Source organism: Argentina anserina, chromosome 3, assembly GCF_933775445.1.
Source record: "Argentina anserina chromosome 3, drPotAnse1.1, whole genome shotgun sequence".
NCBI lineage: Eukaryota > Viridiplantae > Streptophyta > Magnoliopsida > Rosales > Rosaceae > Argentina > Argentina anserina.
In genome coordinates, this window is record NC_065874.1 from 8,327,914 (window position 1) to 8,350,720 (window position 22,807).

Sequence of the window (22,807 nt, forward strand, 5' to 3'; positions counted from 1 at the left end):
CTCGGTCACCAACTCACCATGTACGAAGATCTCCACTAAGCATCCATGGCCGAATGGTAATAAGGTTCAATCCCTACAACCATTGTTACTCGTGAAATTTACCATGCTACATTGCCAATTCCGCTAAGAAACTTCTCCGACTAAAGCTTATGTTCTCGTAGCTTCTCACTCTCAAGAAACCGTACAACTCTAACTGTAACAGAAGAAAAGACAGCACAGTTCTGACTCAAGTGAAAACAAGGGGCCCATGATTGCGTTGCTGACATAACAGGCTCTCATACTAACTTCCTCAATCTCAAAACCATCGTCCATCTTGAACCTCTCCTCGACGATAAGAGAAATCGTCCACAAAACCAACACCCCCCCAATCACTCCCCATTGTTCTTCTCGTCCCTCACATCCACACAACACAAACCCATTAACCTCTTCATTTCATTTCACTCCTCCACTAGTAGTCAACTCTGATCACTCACTCATCTTACTTCTTCAAACTAATACCAACAATGGCCTCTGCCTCCGCACCCACCACTCTCTCTCTCCTCAAATCCACCGCCGCTGCCCGCGCCCGCTCCTCCCCTTCCTCATCATCCACCCATGTCTCGCTCCCCTCCTCCCTCAAACCCACCACCCGCCGCCTCGGTTTCGCCGCAGCCGACCCACTCTTCGCTCTCCAGGTCGCCGCCAAAGTCAGGTCCTTTGGCTCATCCGGCAGGCCCGTCAGGGGAGTCGTGGCCATGGCCAAGAAGAGCGTTGGTGACTTGTCAGAGGCTGATTTGAAGGGCAAGAAGGTGTTTGTGAGGGCTGACTTGAATGTGCCTTTGGATGATAGCCAGAACATTACTGATGATACTAGAATCAGGGCTGCTATTCCTACTATTAAGTATCTGATGGACAAGGGGGCTAAAGTCATTCTCTCTAGTCATTTGGTATGTGGGTTCTCTCTGTTTTTGATCAATTTGTAAGCTTTGATTGTTTTGTTTAATGAATGTGGATTGTCAAGTACTTGTCTTTTGCTTTCTGATTGGTTTATAATGCAGCGGAATGTCTATGATTTCAGTATGTTATCTGTAGTTTGGAAAGTTGTGAGCTTTTTCAATTCATGTCTTAGGAGCATTGACATGTTTTTATGTCAGCTAGTGTTGAGCCTGTTTAATGATCTTTGATTGTTTCTTTGGGGAAGTAGGTATTCTAAAGTAGTTATCTTTCTCTCTTTAGACTCATCTAGAATGCCTGTTTTGAAGATGAGCTCTGTATTTGAAGCACTGAACTGACTGAAGTCTACTGAGTTTCGGTCATAGAGGTTTACTTATTTTGCCTTGTCCATCTTGTGTCTTTGTTAAACATAGGTGATGGCTTTTTGACTGGTAAAGAGTTTCCTTCGTTGATTTTGGTCTTGGTGGTGTAAGACAGAAGCTAAATCAATGTCACTGTTCTTTTGATTTCAGGGACGACCAAAAGGTGTGACTCCAAAGTTTAGCTTGGCACCTCTTGTACCCCGGCTGTCTGAACTTCTTGGCATTCAGGTAGACATGTTTGTTCTGTTGTGGAATGGGAAAAAGAACAAAAAGCCAAGTACTGGTGATCAATTGAAACACTGACATCTTTGTTCATATGTATTTGATAATAAAACAGGTTGTGAAGGCTGAAGACTCTATTGGTCCAGAAGTAGAAAAGTTGGCTGCTGCACTTCCTGAGGGTGGTGTCCTTCTTCTTGAAAATGTCAGGTTTTACAAAGAGGAGGAGAAGAATGACCCGGAGCATGCAAAGAAGCTCGCTTCTGTAGCTGATCTTTTTGTCAATGATGCATTTGGAACCGCACACAGAGCCCATGCTTCAACTGAGGGTGTAACAAAATTCTTGAGGCCATCTGTAGCTGGATTTCTTTTGCAGAAGGTGAGGGCTTATTATTCTTATTTCTGCTTTGTCATTGACTTTTAGTTATCGTTAGTGTCTTTTCCAATCATCCATGTAGCTTAGTTGCCTGAATCATAATTTTTAGCTGTAGTGTTGTTTTTAAATTCAAATATGCTAGGTGGAGTTGTCATTGTTGTGGACAGAATTGCCACTCTTGCAGTTGCTTCATTTTTTCATTTTGTATATTCTTTTAAATAAAAATGATGAAACATTACCTGTGCAATATTATTAACCCTTCAAATGCCACCCTGGCGTCAATTTCTGGTTTCAACATTATTCACTTTGTTTTGTTCTTCTTTTAGGAACTCGACTATCTTGTTGGGGCAGTATCAAGCCCAAAAAAGCCATTTGCAGCCATTGTTGGTGGTTCAAAGGTCTCATCCAAGATTGGAGTGATTGAGTCACTATTGGAGAAGGTTGATTACTTAATTCTTGGTGGAGGAATGATCTTCACATTTTACAAGGCACAGGGTATCTCAGTGGGTTCATCCCTGGTGGAAGAGGATAAGCTAGCGCTTGCTACATCACTCATTGCGAAGGCCAAGGCAAAGGGAGTTTCTCTTTTGCTGCCCACTGATGTCGTCATTGCAGACAAATTTGCTCCTGATGCCAACAGCCAGGTATATATTTGCTTTAACTTACAATTCACAGATTTGTGCTTTTGATTCCTCCCACGTATCATTTCATGCTGTATCTCCTTGCTGGAAACTGGTTGGTTTTGGTTAGTTGCAGCTAATATTGAGTTTAAAATAGAAAACGTAAATAGTAGCCTGCTATTCTTTGAAAATCATCAGTTGCACTTAATGAGAGAGTTATGAGCAACTGGTTTGGTCATTGCAGATTGTTTCAGCTTCAAGCATCCCTGATGGGTGGATGGGATTGGATATTGGACCAGATTCTATTAAGACATTCAATGATGCACTTGATACCACTCAAACCATCATCTGGAATGGACCAATGGGAGTGTTCGAGTTTGACAAGTTTGCTGTTGGAACAGAGGTACGTTATAGGCTATCGTTGGTATTTTTTTAAGTACATAATCAAGTTCAGAACTAAGCTTTCATAGGTTCTGCGTAATACCCTCATCTGTATAGGGCTAATGCTGTTGCTGAATGAAACTTCTTTCTTGCAGGCTATTGCAAAGAAGCTCGCGGAGCTTAGTGGCAAGGGAGTGACAACCATCATTGGAGGTGGAGACTCGGTTGCGGCTGTGGAGAAAGTAGGAGTTGCTAGTGTGATGAGCCACATATCAACTGGTGGTGGTGCTAGTTTGGAGTTGTTGGAAGGCAAAGAACTTCCTGGTGTCCTTGCTCTTGATGAAGCCGTTCCAGTTCCCGTGTAAGAACAATTTTTTACTCTGTATTCTTTTCCCTGCCCACCATGTTCTTCTATTTGAGTACGTAAGCGAGAAATGGCATGTTGTAGTAGGAAGATTGGAGTTCGTCTTGTAAATGGTCAATGTTACCTTTTGTATAAGACTCGATATGTCTATATTCCTCCATCCAACCAAAGTTACCATATAATTGTGGGGAGAGACAAAACAGCCATTTTAACAATCAATAAATTGGTTCTTTGCAATATATATCTGTAAAACTCTCATATGTTCTCTTGTCTGAATTTCGGCATGCTGCTACAATGTTAGTCCTGAGCACTATCTGTCAAAAACATCATTCGGTTGTTTTAATTTGCAGCTAGATTTCACAATGTGTGCTGGATTTGTGATGGTCTAATCATAAGGGGTAAATTGATCTTGAAACCAAAAAGCAATTGCTAGAAGGCTAGAAGTTTATGATTCAATTTCTTGTTTTTACTCACCATTCATGACAATCACGTCATAGCTCAGATTATGAAAAAGGTTCATGTGATCTTGAAATCCATCCACAGAAATTAGAGGCCAGCATGCATCCCTTTACAGCAACCTTTTCATGAGAGTTGCTACCACTCCCCAGCTCTAATTCAAGTTGCCAACAATGAAAGGTAGATCCAAAAATCAAAAACAAAGAAAATTAGGTCCAGAGTCCAGACTATGCAACCAGTATAAGGATTTCTATAAGAAACTTCCTTTCTATTATCCCCTACAGAAACATGAATCATATCGACATCAAAAATACGATTTATATCGATAGCAAAAACACAAAATCTTGCAAGTCGAAGGTCTCAATCGATTTTAAAATTTCAAGACTGTTATATCCATTAAGATGTTGGGCAGATGAAGTTTGTTATCATGGGAATTCGCAATAGCAGCTGCAAAGATTCATCTATCCTCAGGCATGGGGTTAGCAGCTTTGTTTTCTCTTCTGAACTGCATGACTTGAGCTTGATATCAACAAGACCCATGCACCACATATATTCTAGTAATTTCTACACATCTCTTTTTCTTATTTAAACATTTGACTAAAATATTTTCATCCAGAATGAAAATAAGTCGCACCATAATACATCATTATAGTTCATACCATCCACAAGTCCACAACACAAGTCATCACCCAAAAATTTAAGAAATGAGATTCTTTCCAACAAAACCACCCCTTGCTTAGCTTAGCCTAAGACTTGAGCATTAAAATTCTTAGAAAATGTTTGTACTCTGATTTACATTAACTTATATTTTGTGAGTTAAACTCGCGACCTATTAGGTTTATAGACTATTACTCTTAATGAGAGTATCTACGTTGAATATGAATTTCATGATTAGCTACTAACTATGTGAATGAGACTGGTTATTAGTTAATTTAATGAGATTTATTTTCTTCCTTTACGGCATTAGCTCATAATTGGATCACTAAAGAATATGCTAAAATCAGATACTGCCAGCCCCAAGATTAAAGATTTCCTTTTGTGCTACTAATCAAAACCACTTCGTGTTGCCCAAGAGGCCAAGAATAGCAAAACTTGGGGCGCCCCCAAAATCAAAACACACGTGTCGTACATCCCACTTCAACTCCCTCTATATAGACACCCTCTCCTCACCTTCTTCGATCACTCACTGTAAAACCCACCTACTATTCTCTCATATCTTCATCTCGGTAAGCTCTCAAAAACCCTATCTTTATGTCGATTCTCTAACTCTTTCCCAAATCCCCGATCTGGGTACTGATCCTGTTGTGCCGTGTTGTGTTGGGTCGAAGTTAGTTATTGTCTCAGATGGCGACCAAGAGGAGTGTGAGCACTTTGAAGGAGGCTGATTTGAAGGGCAAGAGGGTTTTCGTTAGGGTTGATCTGAATGTTCCTCTTGATGACAGCTGTAACATCACCGATGACACTAGAATCCGAGCTGCTGTTCCCACCATCAAGTACTTGCAGTCAAATGGTGCCAAAGTCATCTTAGCTTCCCACTTGGTGTGTTCCCTCACTCTTCTCCTTCGTTGGGTTGTGTTTTTTTATGATGATCGGATATGTGGGTCTGTTTGGATTTGTGTGTTTGAATCGGAAATTAGGGACCTTTATGTTATGGTCAAGTTAGATCTTGTGGTTGGATTCGTGATGGATTAGATGTTTGATCTGTGCAGATCGAAGTGAAGATCCTTGTGTTTGTTACTTTGTTAGTATCGACTATCTGTAGTGTACAGATTTTATCCTTATTATTTAGCATCGTGTTTTCTTTGATTTGTTGTTTTCAGAAGCTATTTTTATATTGGTGTTGTGAGATCTAAGGTTAGGCTGTATCATATTTATGGATCTTTAAAATAAAGGGAAAAATTTGAAGTTACAGTTGCGCGTAGTTGCTTCCGTTTGGTTGATTATAATTTTTTTTCCTGTGGCAGCATGATCTGATACAGTATTGTCGAAGTTTCGAACTACTAAAACTAGTGCTAGATGCGAACACTTTCTTCTCACTAATTATTGATATTTAAACTCCGGTTCTTGTCTATGATTGATTTTCTTATTGTCAAAACAATTGTATTCAATCGATTGGCAGGTGTTAAACATCTGCAGTTTTAATGTTTTTTTTTTTGTACTTATCAAACTAAATCCAGACAACCGTTGAGGTTACTAATGAATTTGTCTTGTTTTTACAGGGACGTCCAAAGGGTGTCACTCCCAAGTACAGTTTGAAGCCTCTTGTGCCAAGACTGTCTGAGCTCCTTGGAGTCCAGGTCTGCTTTTTGACAATTTGCCTTCTGTTGATTTTTTTTTGTTCATGGAAGCTTGAGTTGCTTACTTTTTTCTTTCCTTCACAGGTTAAGATTGCTAATGATTGTGTCGGTGAGGAAGTCGCAAAGTTGGTAACCGAGCTTCCAGAGGGAGGAGTTTTACTCCTTGAGAATGTCAGGTTCTACAAGGAGGAAGAGAAGAACGATCCTGAGTTCGCCAAGAAGCTTGCTTCACTTGCAGACGTGTATGTGAATGATGCTTTTGGCACTGCTCACAGGGCTCATGCCTCCACAGAAGGAGTGGCCAAGTACTTGAAGCCTTCTGTTGCTGGATACCTTATGCAGAAGGTATGAACCCTGCAACTAAGCAGTGCACCCACTTAAATTATTAGTACTATGTTTCCCAACTCATTGAATTGATTGTAAGCCACCATTGTTTACTCTAGAAGAATAACATTTCATTCTTGTGGTGATCTCAGGAGCTGGACTATCTTGTTGGGGCTGTGTCAAATCCCAAGAGACCATTTGCTGCTATTGTTGGTGGTTCGAAGGTGTCATCTAAGATTGGAGTCATCGAGTCCTTATTGGAGAAGGTTAACATTCTAGTATTGGGTGGAGGTATGATCTTTACCTTTTACAAGGCGCAAGGGCATTCCGTGGGATCTTCCCTTGTTGAGGAAGACAAGTTAGATCTTGCAAAATCACTTATGGAAAAGGCCAAGGCCAAGGGAGTTTCAATTTTGCTTCCAACTGATGTGGTTATAGCCGATAAGTTTGCTGCTGATGCAAACAGCAAGGTCAGTGCTAGATCAATGTCTGATATACAGTTCCCCTGGTAGTATAATGTTCTTGTGAGATCTCAGTGCTTATGTGCGACTGCAGGTGGTGCCAGCTTCTGCCATACCAGATGGTTGGATGGGATTAGACATTGGACCAGACTCCATCAAGACTTTCAGTAAAGCTCTGGACACCACTCAAACTGTAATCTGGAACGGACCTATGGGTGTGTTTGAGTTTGAGAAGTTTGCTGCTGGTACTGAGGTGTGTAAAAGCTAATTGATTGAAGTTTGCATTCAATAAATTCATTTCAAGTCTGGGTTAAAATTCTGTTAATAGTATAGGCTGAAGACTTCTTATTCTTATATTTTTAATATATATATATATATATATATTTTTTTTTTTGAATAGGCGATTGCTAAGAAGCTTGCAGAACTAAGTGGCAAGGGAGTTACTACCATAATTGGAGGCGGTGACTCTGTCGCTGCTGTGGAGAAGGTCGGCCTTGCTGACAAAATGAGCCACATTTCAACCGGAGGTGGTGCAAGCTTGGAGCTTCTTGAAGGGAAACCCCTCCCTGGAGTCCTAGCTCTTGATGAGGCTTGAGCTGAAATTTTCTTAGTTCATTCTGCGACCGATAGATGGTTGGTTTGTCAACCAGCATGGATCAAGAGCTGAACTTGTAGAGGCTTAGCCTTATAGGGTAGCTTTGAATAAGTGCTGTCTGGAGTTACCATTTTGCAATGCTTGGAATCGAATTGGATCTTTTTTGGTTGGATCTGTTTAAAAACAATGTATCATCACTAAGCGTTCATGGTTTGGTATAAAATGTGATGTTTTTGTTGTGCAACAATATTGTGAATAATGTTATGATTGAAATAGCAGGGTTCATTCTATCCATTCAGGGCGGAGGTTTCTGCTGAGCCCTCCAATCAAGGATTTAGGGTTCAATAACACCAATTCATCCTTGAACTTGATGGATAAGTACAGAGATCATTCTTACATTTACTGTGAAAACACTATACAGCGAAAGAAACCATAGAATTGAGGGCACACTCCACTAGGGGACCATGGGACAAACCAAACTTCATGGTTAGTTGGTTACCCATCCCTAGTTCTACACTTCTACCACTTCATGCTTTACCTTCGTTTAAAAAGTAAAAAATAAAAAATAAAAAAATCTCAGAGAAATTTGACGCTAGTAGATTTGTAAATTGTAAGTACAAGTGAACAATTCATGCTTTTCCTTCGGAATGTTCAAATAGTAAACAAAAAATTCAGAAGTCTGATGCTAGTAGATTTGTAACTTGAAGCATACACTTCGCTAAATTAAAATCAACCAAACAATTGTTAAACGACACTGTAACCTTTACTAAATTAACTGAAAACATTAACACTTTTCTTTTCATACTTCCCACTCTGATGCCAATAGTAAAAAAAATATAACCGTGAAGAACGGCAGATATACAGTCGTAACTGAAGTGAGCAACACCGAAAAGCAATCGCTGTTTCATTTAGGAAGGTTTATTATTTGATTCGAAAGTGCAAAGGGGTTCAAAACTTCAAATCTAGAGTGTTCCAAGAACTTTGTGTCCAAGGCAAAAAATCAAGGAAAAGGTAAGAAAACCTAGCTGTGGTAATAAGCAGACAATTCTCCTCACTTGTAATAGGAAAAAGAAATCCTGTTCCCCAAGAATTCTAGGACCGCTCGCTCTATATATGTTGTGTTTCACAACCCTTCTAAGTCATTAAGTCCTAGAAGCACCTCACTCAAGAAACCTTTCAAAGGCTTTAAACCCTAAACCTCCTGAACCTTGACTACTATGGCAATGGAGAAGGTACTTGCTTCTGTGGGAGAGATGAGACCTAAGACCAAGATTGTCTGCACATTGGGACCGTCTTCTCGGTCTGTGGAGATGGCCGAGAAGCTTTTGAGGGCTGGCATGAACGTTGCCCGCTTCAACTTCTCTCATGGTAGTCATGAGTATCATCAGGAAACTCTTGATAACTTAAGGACTGCCATGAATAACACTGGAATTCTCTGTGCTGTCATGTTGGATACTAAGGTATAATTCAACTGGTTTTTTATTTACGCTATAATTGTTGTGTTCCTATATTGTTAAACGTTAATAGACTGTTCATATAACCTTGCAAATCATACCATATGAATAATCTATTGATTTCAAATTTCTATTTGAAATCATAGTCTTTAATTTATCCTTGCCATTCTGTTGTTGTTGTTGTTTTTTTTTTTTTTCAAATTCGATCAAGTAGGTGCAGCTTTCATATTATGCCTTCATAAATCCTGCTCATGTATACATGTGGTGCTTATCTTAAATAGCTGGGGAGAGATTTCTGGTTACTGTGAGTATTTTGTGGTTTATTTACTTTATTATGAGATGTTAATTCATGTTTACCATAACAGGGTCCAGAAATTAGAACTGGGTTTCTGAAAGATGGAAAGCCTATACATCTTCAGCAGGGCAAAGAAATTACCATATCAACTGACTATTCCATTCATGGTGATGAGAATATGATCTCTATGAGCTACAAGAAGTTGGCTGAGGATGTGAAGCCTCAAAGTGATATCTTGTGTGCTGATGGAACAATTACTTTAAAGGTTCTGTCATGTGACAAGGACCGTGGTTTGGTACATTGTCGATGTGAGAATACTGCAATTTTGGGGGAGAGGAAGAATGTCAATCTTCCTGGAGTTGTTGTTGATCTGCCAACTTTGACAGAGAAGGACAAAGTGGATATCTTGCAGTGGGGAGTTCCTAATAAGATTGACATGATCGCGCTCTCTTTTGTTAGGAAAGGCTCAGACCTTGTTGAAGTAAGAAACCTCTTGGGGGAGCATGCCAAAAACATAATGCTCATGTCTAAGGTAGGGTTAAATTCAAAAGTCTCAAGTATAGTGTGAATCAAATTTAAAAATGTTAATACTGAATTACTGATCATGTTCGTTTTGGGTTTTTTGAAGGTTGAAAATCAAGAAGGTGTTAATAATTTTGACAAAATACTAGCAAATTCAGATGCCTTCATGGTGGCAAGGGGTGACCTTGGAATGGAAATTCCAATCGAAAAGATATTCCTAGCTCAGAAATTGATGATTGCCAAGGCAAACAGACTAGGAAAGCCAGTGGTGACTGCTACTCAGATGCTCGAATCCATGACAAAATCTCCTCGTCCCACCAGAGCAGAAGCCACTGATGTTGCCAATGCTGTTCTTGATGGAACTGACTGTGTCATGCTCAGCGGCGAAACTGCAGCTGGAGCCTATCCTGAAACTGCCGTTCAAACCATGGCGAAAATCTGTGTATCTGCAGAACAGCACATCAACTATGGAGAACTCTACAAGAAAATCCAAACTGAAGCATTACTGCCTATGAGCCCTCAAGAGAGTCTGGCCTCCTCGGCTGTGCACATGGCAACTTCCATCAGGGCAGCACTCATTATGGTCCTGACCAGAGGAGGAACAACAGCAAAGCTTGTGGCCAAGTACAGGCCAAGCATGCCGATTTTGTCCGTGGTGGTTCCTGAAGTGACTACAGATTCTTTCGAGTGGTCATGCAGTGATGCAGCTCCTGCAAGGCACAGCCTTATTTATAGGGGCCTTGTGCCTCTTCTCAGCTCAGGTTGCATTAGAGGCTCTCATGCTGAGTCAACTGAAGAGACTGTGCAGTCTGCTATTCAATATGCAAAGGCTAACGGTCTTTGCAAGTCGGGGGATTCAATTGTGGCTCTGCACCGAATGAACTCTACCGATGTCTGCAATATCTACCCTGTCATGTAACGATCATTGAGCAACCTTCATCTGCAGCTTCCTGGTGTTTTTAGGTTAATTCATTTTTGTTTCTGTAGCATCCAATTTTGGCTTTGAGGGTGGTTACTTATTGCTGTGCCGATTGCTGTAAGGCCTTGAGTGTTCAAATTTGAGGCTAGACACATGATATAATATATAATTTCAAGCATCTCATTTTCTACTTGATCTATATTGTGACTCAATCTGTCTACCAAAAAAAATATAGTGGCTCAATCTAAAAGCCTTGAATGTGATTTTATTTTAGCTTTTTGTTGATTAAGAAGAGTATCTGTAAACCAAAAATAACACGTCCATCATGAAATTAAGATGCTGGGAATTTCTTGTTGCGAAAAAAGAAACTAACGATCGCGATGGGACTCGAACCCACAATCTCCCGCTCCGGAGGCGAGCGCCTTATCCATTAGGCCACGCGATCGGTTACGTAATGACGCCAGAAGCTAATATATATAATTGATTTTCATTATTTAGACCGCCCATCTTACACAAGATCTTAAGGTGATGTATTTACATTACGTTAATATAACACTTTTTTTTTTGGTCTGAAAATAAATTCAGAAAACACTTTGATTTCTGAAAACACTCTAATTCTTGATCTTGTATCGGTAAAAAATTCGTTTCTTCTTGATTAGTGCTCCATTTTCGATTGTTAACAGAATGTGTCCTGGCTCCTCACTTGTGAAAGTGTTTCGAATTGAACCCTCCTGCCCGCTGACCTTCCTCCCCTTCTGTATAATAACGCTATTTGAACTATCAGCTTCTGGAATAAACTCTTCCTTGTAGGTCACTTCCCAACCAGGCACTAGTACTTCCCACATTATAGTCACTCTTCCCTGTTTCACATACAAGATAACTAGCTAAATTGACAATGTTCAACTAAAATTTACTATATAGCTCATATATATGCTATCTTAATCAGATGGCATACCTCTTGTGCTGGGATACGAATCATTTCTTTTGATGATTGATTGATAGAGATCTCTGAGAGAACATCTGCAGTAGAGAAATCAGTATCGTTTTCCCTTCGAAGGCCACCATAATTAACTGGTAATTCCTCTAAAGCTATGTACCTGCAGTAATAAGCTCCAAAATAAGTTCTATAGTTTCTAATATCCTTGTCATTATAACTCATTGATCACGTACATAGAAGGGATAAACATTACTTGAGCATGATCTCGTTCATTTTAGCAGGCCGAGCGAACACGAACTTGCTGTCAGATCTTGGGGTCAAAAAAGGTGATAGGAAAGTGCTGGCACTGAAGGCATAGTACCAAAACGGAACATTGATGAAGATCTGCACAGAGTAGTAAACGTTGCATCAATGAATTGCAGCACAAGTTAAACTACTACGAGATAATCGAGAATCGCTAATATATGTAGTCATGTAGAACCTTAAATTCAAGTCTAAAGTTATTTGAAATAGTTTATGAACACTAGCTAATGATTTTGTAAATTAAATTAAAGAACTAGGAATGAAGAAAATCTTACATGTCTTGCAACAAATTCAGGATAATTGTCCTGATGAATGGTAAGCATCTGTTTTATAGCATTCCGAAGCTCCTTCTTAGATGGACCAGGCATGTCCTTGCAATCATTGACGAGGAATATTGAAGACACACCACCAGACTTGAAGTCGAGCTTTTGAACTGCTCTTTCCATTAATTGAATTCTGGACCTTATATACATGATGCGCTTCTCTTCATTACCTAGTACATTGTTGTATGACTCTTCATTCCCAAACAGCTTAAATGTGCTGTAGTAAACCGGATGCCCCTCACGACCAACACCATTCATGATACATATGGAGCTCAGTTCCTCACTGAAGTTCTCATCCAATATTGAATCAATGTTGTTATCGTTCCTCCACTTTAGCGTGTTCTTCAACATCTCAAAAGCATTGTTGACATCAAACTCCTTTGCCTTCAAAAACTTCAGTAATATAACATTAGTGGCATTATCTTCTTTACCAGGTAATAAGGGTACTCCCCAAATTGCAGTATCTTCTTTGATGTTGAAATGAACCTTAACAACATCTTTATTATTTTCCTCATCTTCTTGCTTGTTTGGTTTTGTAGCTTCAACATCATCTACTTCTGGAGCTGTTTCATGTATCGCATTTGCAATTCTTAATCTAAACTCCGCCAATGCAATTTTCTCATTCTCTTTTAAATTCAAAAGGGAGGTTGTTTCTACCCTTAACGATGAACTTTTCTCAACTCCACCAGATTCTGAAGCACCTCCATTTCCAACCTGATCATTTTGTGTCTGCTCTTTCAGGCTCACCTCCTCTGCAGGTTCTTCGTTCAACTTATCATCCAAAACTATTTCCTTTGGTTCTGCTCCACTCTCTTTCTCCTCCTCCTTAGCCACTTCTTTAACTATAACCATATCCTTCAATTCCTCTTCCAATTTTTCTTTTGTTTCCACAGATGAACTTTTCTCAACTTCTGAACATGTGGAAGCTTCAACACTTTCTGAAAGATCTTTTTTATTCTCTATCGTATCAGACTCTATTGCCTTGTTCTCTACGACAATCTCCTTTGGTTCTGCTTCAATATTCTTCTTCTCATCATTCACCACCTCTTCAATCACACACTTATTCCTCTGAGCCTCTTCGGAAGCACCAGTCTTTTCAACCTTAGCTTTATCTTTCTCTGTTATATGAATTTCTTTACCCTCATTCTCTACCACAATCACTGTTGATTCTACTTCAATCTTCTTCTCCTCGTCCTTCACCACCTCTTTAACTACACTTTTATCCTTCTCTCCTTCTAATTTTTCGTTTGTTGTGATTGATGAACTTTTATCAGCTATTATACATTCAGAAGCATCGACATTTCCAACCTCATCAACCACCTCTTTAACTACACTTTTATCCTTCTCTCCTTCTAATTTTTCGTTTGTTGTGATTGATGAACTTTTATCAGCTATTATACATTCAGAAGCATCGATATTTCCAACCTCATCATTCTTACTCTTAGTTTCATCAACTTCTTTTCCCTTGTTCTCTACCACATTCTCCCGTGGTTCTGCTTGAATCTTCTTCTCATCGTTCACCATCTCTTCAACTATAACTTTATCCATTTGACCCTCTTTTGTTTCTTCTTTTGATGCTGCAGAAGCATTGGTCATTTCAACCTCATCTTTCTTCTCTGTTTGATCACCTTTGTTTTCGTCGTTCTCCACCATAATCTTCTTTAGTTCCTCTTCATTGTTCTCCTCCCTCACCACATTTTCAACTAAGTCTTCATTCTTCTTAGTCTCTTGTAAAACTGCTCTTGTTCCCACAGATGAACTTTTCTCAATTATTTTACATGCAGAAGCATTGACATTTTCATCATCATCTTTCTTCTTCTCTGTTTTATCAGCTTCCTTTCCTTTCTCCTCCACAACAATCTCCTCTGGTTTCACTTCATTCTTTTTCTCATCCTTCTTAACCACCCCATCAGTTACACCCCTATCCTTCTGTGTCTCTTCTAGCTTTTTTATTTTAGCAGATACACTTTTCTTGATACATTTGGAAGCATCAACCTTTTCAACATCATCTTTCTTATTCTCTACAATTTCGGCTCCTTTTTTCTTGTTCTCTAGTACTGTCTCTCTTGCTTCTGCTTCAATCTTCTTAATCCTCTCTTTCACCGCCGCATTTGCACCTCTTTCATTTTGGGTCTCTTCTAACCTGTCTTTTGTTTCTAATGATGACATTTTCTCGATTTTGGTATTCATCGAAGCATCAGCCTTTTCAACCTCATCTTTGATTTTCTCTATATGATCAGCTTCTTTTCCCTTGTTTTCCACAACAATCTTGCTTGGTTCCGCTTCAATCTTCTTCTTCTCCTCCTTCACCACACCTTCATCTATACCTTTGTCTTTCGGGGCGTCCTCTAATTTTTCTTTTGTTTTCATGGATGGACTTTTCTCAACCTCATGATCTTTCTCCTTCTCTATTTTGTTAGCTTCATTTCTCTTGTCCACCATCATCTCCCCTGGTTTGTCTCCATTCTTTTCCTTGTCCACCGTAGCCACATTATCAATTGCACCTTTATCCTTTTGGGCCTCTTCTAACTTTGCTTCTGCTGCCATGGATGAATTGTTATCCAATGTGGTACATTTGGAAGCATTAGCCTTTTCAAGATCATCTTTCTTTTTCTCTGTTTCATTTGCTTCTTTTCCCTTGTTCTCCGCCACAGGCTCTTTCGTTTTAGCTTCATTGTTCTTGTTCTCTCCAACCACAATTGCTTCAGTTGTCACAGCCTCATTGGTTTTTGTATAATCACTAACTTCTCCTGCATTTTTGACATCCTTTATCGTCTTACCCTTGTCTTTGATATGTTCTTCGGAATCAGCTACTTTAGCTTTTACAGAATCTTCTACATGTTCTCCTGTTGCCATGTTTGAACATTACCAGAAAAAAGAACTAAGTGCGTCAAGTATCTGAGGGAAAAGGAATACAATTAGGAAATAAGGTATCGATCCAAGACGATTGAAGAGAGATCAAAGAAGATTAGCAGAGGCTTTCTTGCCTTCTTTTTCTCCTATGTTCTTTTTTGTTCCCATTTTCGGTGGTAGTTAAGCAGTTTCAAATGAGAGCTTGAAATTTCCTAAATCTAATTACAATTTCTTCTCAGTGTTGACAATTGTCTTACAGTTTGCAAAGATACCGAAAACCTAAATCTTAGTCATTTGACGAGAAAAGTGTTCAGCCAGCAACTCTTTTATAATTTTAGTATTCTTATAAATGATGGAAACTAAAAAATGTTTTTATGACGTTTCTTGCTTTGTACTTTCATGCACTTTCGTTTTTGCCCTTAGTAGTTTGTTAAACACCGTAATGTTTAACAATCATCTGTGTTTATGCTAGCAGCTAGGCCTCATCATTTAGCCCGCGGATCCGAAAAGTCTGCGGAGGCTGCAAGCCCAATAGGCTTTTACCTGGCCCGCGAGTGATAAGACCACTTTGTGCGACGTTCTTAACATGTTTTACCTCAATTTGTACTTTGCTTAGCCCTTATTGTTGTACTATTGAGTCATTGAGTCGTAGTAAGAGTCTTGAGCGGTATTGGATGCATTTTTGTGCTTACATGAGTTAAAACACATAATTGGTTTAGAGTCCTAGTTTGACTAGGAATCCTTGTTAGGTTTTGAAACTAATTATCTCTTACTTATGATTTTATTTTCTTATTTTCAGATTGGATTGAAGAGATAATGAAAGAAAAAAAGATGGAGTCAAGTCATGCAACAATTAAATAGAAGATGATCATTAAAGGCATAAAACATGGCATGTTTTAGGGATTAAAGCATGGCATGTTTTAGGGATTAAAGCATGGCATGTTTTAGGAAATAAAACATGGCATGTTTTAGGGAATAAAACTTTCCATGATTTAAGGGATTAAAGCATGACATTATTATAGGAAGAAATACGCAATTTCAAACCCTCCATCTTTCCTCTATATATACATGGCTTCACCTCTCAAATATCATCACTTCTCATTTGCATTCAAGAGCCAAACCTCTACCAAAATACTACCTCAAACATCATTCACCAAAACAGCAAGTCATTCTCCCCATATACAAATTCCATCTCCACCGAAATCACCATTGAAAACACATCTTCAAGGTTCCTACAACGTGTGATTCTCGCAACTCTTCTCCACGGGTTTGTTCGTTTTTGATTTTTTTACAATACTTTGTCTATGAAGATTGTAGTATGATGTTTGTGTGAGATTATTGTTTTGTATTAAGAATCAAAATTTTTAGATTGTTTTATTGGTTTTTTGGTTCTTTGCCAAATTGATGGTTTCCTATAATTAATGAGTTTGTATTTCTATTGTTGTGTTCTAATCATCTTTCTCATACTTTTAGATAATTTTCAGATATGTGCATATGAATTTAGTGCTTAGATGCAGTCTCTAAGATTGTGTTTAAGTGCTAGATTCATCAATCATATTGACACAAATCGAATCATGCCCTAAGTAGGTTCGGTTTGTGTTGATTAAAAGTGGTAAAATTTCTGGAAATTTGCATGTAAAACCATGGTGGATGACGCCATACATGAAACATGTCTCCAACAAAGATTTGATGTTTAAATGTAATCTTGTTTAATTTCTACTCTAAGTGTTATTGAATTCGATTGCATGCAAATTTAGATTAGGCCATAAGTCAATCTAAATGTTAATTGAAATCTTGCATGATTAGATGATCCCCTAAAGCTCTAATTGTATTGGTGTCTAAAAAGTATGTAATTGGTCAAATTAGAATGCATGATAGATTCGAACTTGTAATTATATGGTGTAATGGTAAATTTAATTTAAGTTTGTTAAAGAGAAGTCGATCATGTAAATAATAATTTAGGTTTTATTTTAGTAGTTAATAATCAATCTCAAACCCCCCATTATTTGTTAACACTAAAAGTTTAGAGTTCCATTCAATTCCCCGGACTGAACAATCCCTGCTTATTTTATACTAACAATGATGTTTTACAGGGTTTATTATAGACGTTTTAACCAACGCTCTATCAGCGAGAAAGTCCGTCAAATCCCGCTTCCATGGGTAGAGGGCCGGGCTTAAATTAGAGGTGTGAAATCTAACCCGACCCGTAAAATCCCGCCAAATAATAAAATATTATACATACCTATTTTATTAGGTTTAGAATAAAACTATCGCATTATAAAGCAACTATATGAAGGAAACTTCTCGGGATCGATCGACAATAGTCGATATAATCGGTATATATATTTACCGGCCCTGTAAAAATTACATCCAATTCAGACATCGTTTAACAGTCAAAATTTCCGGTAAACCGAAAACAACATTAATATGTCATAAGAGAAGACCCATTACCAAAATGCGAACACCGAAAACCGTTTGCATATCTGAAATTACCTATTTTTTGTCAAAAAAAAACTCATTTGGCAAAGCCCCGGTCAATGAGGATTTTAATATGTCAAAACGCTTTTTTTTTTTACCGTAGGTATGGACGGTCAAACAATATCCAAAACGGACGAAATTTTTACGGGTTCCCTAAATATATATACTGATCACATCCGCTGGTGTCGATCGACCGTATTTCAAACTAGAGTTGACGATCGCCTAAGTGTCAACTAATGTATCATAACCTTCATATTAGGTTTAGAATAAAACTATCGCATTATGAAACGACTATATGAAGGAAACTTCTCGGGATGGATCGACACCGACCGATGTGCTCGGTGTATATATTTAGTGATCCTATAAAAATTCATCTCATTCGGACCTCGTTTGACCGTCGAAATGTTCAGTAAATCGAAAACACCACTAATATGTTTTAACGGATGACATATTACAAATATGCGAACGCCGAAAGCCATTTGCATATATGAAATCACCTAATTTTTTTTACCTATCGTGCGTAGTCGCACTAAAGAAATCTATTTGGCAAAGCCCCGGTCAATGGGGTTTCTTATATGTCAAAACGTCTCTTTTTTAGTTGACCGTTAGTACAAACGGTCAAACCATGTCCAAAAATGATGAAATTTTTACGGGTTCCCTAAATATATATATCGATCACATCTACTGGTGTCGATCGACCATATTTCGAACTGGAGTTGTCAATCATCAAAGTGTCCACTAATGTATCATAACCTTTATATTAGGTTTATAATGAAACTATCACATTATGAAGCGACTATATGAAGGAAACTTCTCGGAATCGATCGACACTAGCCGATGTGATCGGTATATATATTTAGTGACCCTGTAAAAATTTCATCTAATTCGGACCTCGTTTGACCGTCAAAATTTTTGGTAAATCGAAAACACCACTAATATGCCATAAGGGAGGACCTATTACAAATATGCGAACACCAAAAGCCGTTTGCATATCTAAAATCACCTAATATTTGTTACCTATCTTGCGCGGTCGTACTGAAGAAATCTATTTGGCAAAGCCCTGGTCAATGAGGTTTTAATATGTCAAAACGCATTTTGTTTAGTTGACCGTTGTCAAACCATGTCCAAAAAGGACGAAATTTTTACGAGTTCCTTAAATATATATACCGATCACATCTACTGGTGTCGATCGACCATATTTCGAACTTGAGTTGTCGATCGCCGAAGTGTCCACTAATGTATCATAACATTTATATTAGGTTTATAATAAACTATCATATTATGAAGCGACTATATGAAAGAAACTTCTCGAAATCGATCGACACCAGCCGATGTGATCGGTATATATATTTAGTGACCCTGTAAAAATTTCATACAATTCGGACCTTGTGTCACCATCAGAATTTCCGGTAAATCCAAAACACCACTAATATGCCCTAAGCGATGACCTATTACAAATATGCGAACGCCAAAAGCCGTTTGCATATCTGAAATCACCTAATTTTTGTTACATATCGTGCGCGGTCGCACTGAAGAATCTATTTGGCAAAGCCGTGGTCAATGCGGTTTTTATTATGTGAAAACACCTCTCTTTTTTTGTTGACCTTAGTTACAGACGGTCAAATCATGTTCAAAACAGATGAAATTTTTATAGGGTCTCTAAATATATATATCTATCACATCTATTGGTGTCGATCGACAATATTTCGAAATTAGAATTTATTTGTGACTTTTTTTAGGATGTTTTCTAATAATTCTTTTATTGTTTCAAACCCTTAAATTAGAGTATTATATATATTTTTTATCTAATACAAGTCCGCAAGGCCTGGCCCGTAAAATCCCACAAGACCCGCCTTAGGTGGGCGGGCTTAGATCCTCGGATTTCTGAAAATACCCGGCCCGCCACTTATTTAAATTTACGAAGGCCCGAGCCGGCCCGAGCCCTACTAGCAGCAAAGGCTCTATCCTCCCTCTTCTTGCGGCAACAAACCCTACATTTAGGATTTGCTTTGCCGAGCAACCAGGCCTCCCTTGAGATATCCTCCCATCGGGTTGCCTATCTATCAACCTCGTCGAGGTTGGTTCTTCCCCACGCTCAATATGTGGGTTGTGGGGCATCTAGGTATTCTCGGATCGTCTGTGTTTTGTCCGCCAAGAAGATGAAGACCATAACCAGTTCTCATTCTTTGAGTCCGAACCTTCAAGCGAATTTGTCCTTGCGGCGGGGAGGTTCCTCTCCCGGCTTATGGGGTGGATCTAGGTTGGAGTTGGGCATTCAGCGATGCAGATGGGACTAGCTATGTCGCGTCGTGCAGAGGAGGTGCAGCCCCGGTTTCATTGCTATCCGGATTTGAAGTCTTGGATCCAGATATGGGATCTTGGCCGTCGACGATGCAACGTCATATGTGTTGCTTAGTGGCAGGGTTGGATCCATTTTGTAGGACGACATCTTGCAGATCTGGCGAGATTTCAACTTTCAAGCCATTGGTGGTGGTTTTCATGTCCAGCCAGGAGGATCTCTTTGTCGGCTCCTTGGCTTGAAGGACGGGGTAGTGGCTGCGTTAGGACGCTTGGTCATTTGGTTTCTCAGATCTGGATTTTTCTAGATGGAGGAGGCGGTGGTAGAGGTTCTGGTCGAGGCTGGGTGCCCAAAGGTGTCTGGGTTCATTCTACTTGGGATGATCCATTGTTATGGGTGAAGCATGTTTTGGTTGGAAGGCTCATTCACTTTTGGGCTCGAATTTGGGATCCAGGAGGTTGGGTGGATTATGTCTCTATTTCACTATTGAATTGGAGGTCTAGATTCTTGGTTCTTGTGCTCGAGCGGTGTGGTCAATTGGCCAAATAATAAGTGAGCCTCGTCTCATAGTTCTCTGACTCTTTCTTGGATTTCAAGTTTATGGTTTACAACATTGAGATTGTTGGACGTTGTTTGGTTTATTTTGCATGGTTCCATTAATTTGACGAAGCTCTATCGCGGGTGGATCATTTTTTTGTTGTGCACCTACATTTCCTATCAATGACAATTCATCGCTCATTTAAAAAAAATGTTTCTATGAAAGAGCTTTAATTAATGCTTGGTTTTCATGTTCAATAATTCTACTTGCACCTCCAAATTTGATTTGAATACATTTCTAACATTTCTCTAAAAACTTTTTTTTAAAATTGCTTTGAGAGGTGTAACTAAAATCACCATTTCATGTTTAAAAGTTTCACAAGATAAAAAACATGCCATTGTAAGTATGAGTAAATCTTTGTAATTATACAGACAATTATTACATTTCTTCTTTCTCCAAGTCATACTAAAACATATTATTAATTACCAATGACATGTTTAAAGACGAAATGCACTTCTATCTAGTCGATCTAGAGAATAAAAGGAGGGAAGAACAGATCGCACATTTAAAAACCAATGGCCATGTTACGTATCATTTTGGTTTCATGTACTTGTTCATCCTTTTCTCCACTCTACGATGAACAAATCACTTTCTAATTAAGGTTAATTTTTCATCGTTTAATCTTGGGTGAACTGCCAATAAACTGAATAAAGTACGTCAATGGCAAATTGTCATGCTGTAAATTTATTTTTGACACAAACCTTTTTACATTTTTACTAGTGGTTTATTAAAGTAGCCACCGAGACCAATTAAGCTGACCGTAGCGGTTAGTAGTTTAGATAAAATCAAAACCCTAGATTTTTTCGCGGGTTGTTACTTGTTAACCGTCAACCTGAAAGTCTGAAACACCCCCATTTTTCTCAACCCACAAACCCCTCTCTCTTTCTCTCTCTAACTCCCTCCCCGCAATTCAAGCTATACTATTGCAGTTGCAAGTTAATGAACCAAGTCGATGTTATTTAGGTCAGGCTCATGTCTTTCTTTAACTACTCTCCTCACGTACTACTCCTTCGACAGTTAGTATAACATCAGGTACTTCTTTCTCCAACTCCACCCCTGACATTGATATCTAGGCTCTAGCTTACTTTGTTACTTACTCTTCGAGAATCTAGTTACTTCTTTCTGTCTTTAAGCTCATAAAAGCTTCATTTCTAACTTCTTCGTTTCAGGTTTCAAGCACATACTGAATACCATACAATGGCCTTGAACTGGGAAGCACCTCAGTTTTTTGACTCAGACATGAGTTGTATCCAGCAAAACCTAGAAGCAGAGCTGGTAGGAGACTTCTTTCAATGTGTTAATGCAGGCTATTCCAATCCCCACAACTTCCTTGATCCATGGTTTGACCCTTGTAATCTTCTTAACCTCGAAAATCCTGATGTTGATCATCTGTATCCAGCCCCTTCATTCAAACCTGACAGGTTTACTGTTGAACCCTACCCCCACCCCAAACGCCGAAAATGCGTGAAAGATTACCACTTCCAGGATCTTACACCTAGTTTCTCCAATGGTTTTGTTCCGAATCCATGTCCTCGGACGGACTATTTTCCTGGGGGTTTTACTACTCCGGCGCTCAACTTTCAGCATGCTGAGGTTGTTAATGGCATTACCAGAAAAACTAGTGTTGAAAATGTGGGGAAGAAATTGGAAGAAAGACGTATATCGCCGCAGAGTATCGCAGCAAGAGATAGGAGGAGGAAGATCACGGAGAAGACTCAAGAGCTAGGGAAGCTTGTTCCTGGTGGAAACAAGATGAACACAGTTGAGATGCTAACTGCTGCTTACAACTACGTCAGGTTCTTGCAGGCTCAGATGGGCATTCTCGAGTTCATGGGGTCCTTTCAGGTACTTTACCGATCAGTTACTTTTCCGCTGTTGCAGTTCTAATATTCAATTTTCTTGTAATATTTCCACTAGAGTGGTCATTGTTAACTACTTAACTTTCACCAAGATTATAGGCAAGTTTAATGGTGCTAATTCAGTTTTCGGCTTCTCTATATTACTGATATTTGAATTTGACCCCTCAAATTGAAGATACAGCGTGGATATAAACATTCTTGCCTTTCATCTCGGAAGTTAATTTTTGTACCTCTCTAATTTGTAAACTCAAACCTGAACCAAACATACTGATCGTTGTTGTTAGTAACAAACGTGTAGGAAGTGAAGGCAGCCACAGCCACCGAACTACATGTTGTCGCTTCTCCCATTATTCAGGAGAAGCTATATATGGAGCAGAAGTGCTTGGTCCCAAAGGACTTTGTGGAGGTATTGGCAAACTATTTTGATGCTCAATCCACGACTTCACTCTCCTACAGAACCAATCAGCTGCTCAAATCTAGCGGATGAAAGTCATGCATCAACTTTTACTTCCAGGATCCACTTTGAATTTCATTTTTCTTGTCGCACGTCTAGTGCAATTGATACTTTTGTTTGAAATA

At 39.0% G+C, this 22,807-nt stretch overlaps 4 protein-coding genes and 1 non-coding gene across 6 annotated transcripts; 4 read left to right on the plus strand and 1 right to left on the minus strand.

Annotated features, from left to right (window-relative positions):
* Window positions 1-306: 306 nt before the first annotated feature.
* On the plus strand, window positions 307-3,493 carry LOC126789364 (phosphoglycerate kinase, cytosolic-like). Its single transcript, XM_050515508.1, has 6 exons — window positions 307-926; window positions 1,446-1,523; window positions 1,633-1,893; window positions 2,217-2,534; window positions 2,755-2,913; window positions 3,047-3,493. Exons 1-6 carry the CDS (start codon window positions 504-506, stop codon window positions 3,254-3,256), a joined length of 1,449 nt encoding a protein of 482 aa, XP_050371465.1. The 5' UTR covers window positions 307-503; the 3' UTR covers window positions 3,257-3,493.
* A 1,304-nt stretch (window positions 3,494-4,797) lies between these two features.
* On the plus strand, window positions 4,798-7,635 carry LOC126789367 (phosphoglycerate kinase 3, cytosolic). 2 transcript variants are annotated; one of them, XM_050515513.1, is made up of 7 exons: window positions 4,798-4,937; window positions 5,040-5,250; window positions 5,931-6,008; window positions 6,093-6,353; window positions 6,485-6,802; window positions 6,888-7,046; window positions 7,194-7,635. In XM_050515513.1, exons 2-7 carry the CDS (start codon window positions 5,056-5,058, stop codon window positions 7,386-7,388), a joined length of 1,206 nt encoding a protein of 401 aa, XP_050371470.1. In that variant the 5' UTR covers window positions 4,798-4,937; window positions 5,040-5,055; the 3' UTR covers window positions 7,389-7,635. The 2 variants fall into 2 exon arrangements, with proteins under 2 accessions (XP_050371470.1, XP_050371471.1); XM_050515514.1 differs by having other exon boundaries at window positions 4,803-4,937; window positions 5,044-5,250.
* Window positions 7,636-8,605: 970 nt separating this feature from the next.
* Window positions 8,606-10,578, plus strand: LOC126789363 (pyruvate kinase, cytosolic isozyme-like). Its single transcript, XM_050515507.1, has 3 exons — window positions 8,606-8,848; window positions 9,208-9,669; window positions 9,766-10,578. Exons 1-3 carry the CDS (start codon window positions 8,606-8,608, stop codon window positions 10,576-10,578), a joined length of 1,518 nt encoding a protein of 505 aa, XP_050371464.1.
* Window positions 10,579-10,950: 372 nt separating this feature from the next.
* Window positions 10,951-11,023, minus strand: TRNAR-CCG (transfer RNA arginine (anticodon CCG)). Its single transcript has one exon. It is a non-coding gene; the product is annotated as a tRNA-Arg (tRNA).
* A 10,543-nt stretch (window positions 11,024-21,566) lies between these two features.
* LOC126786967 (transcription factor bHLH52-like) lies at window positions 21,567-22,715 on the plus strand. Its single transcript, XM_050512921.1, has 2 exons — window positions 21,567-22,214; window positions 22,527-22,715. The coding sequence occupies exons 1-2, from the start codon at window positions 21,567-21,569 to the stop codon at window positions 22,713-22,715; spliced, it is 837 nt and encodes a 278-aa protein (XP_050368878.1).
* The last annotated feature ends 92 nt before the right edge of the window (window positions 22,716-22,807 follow it).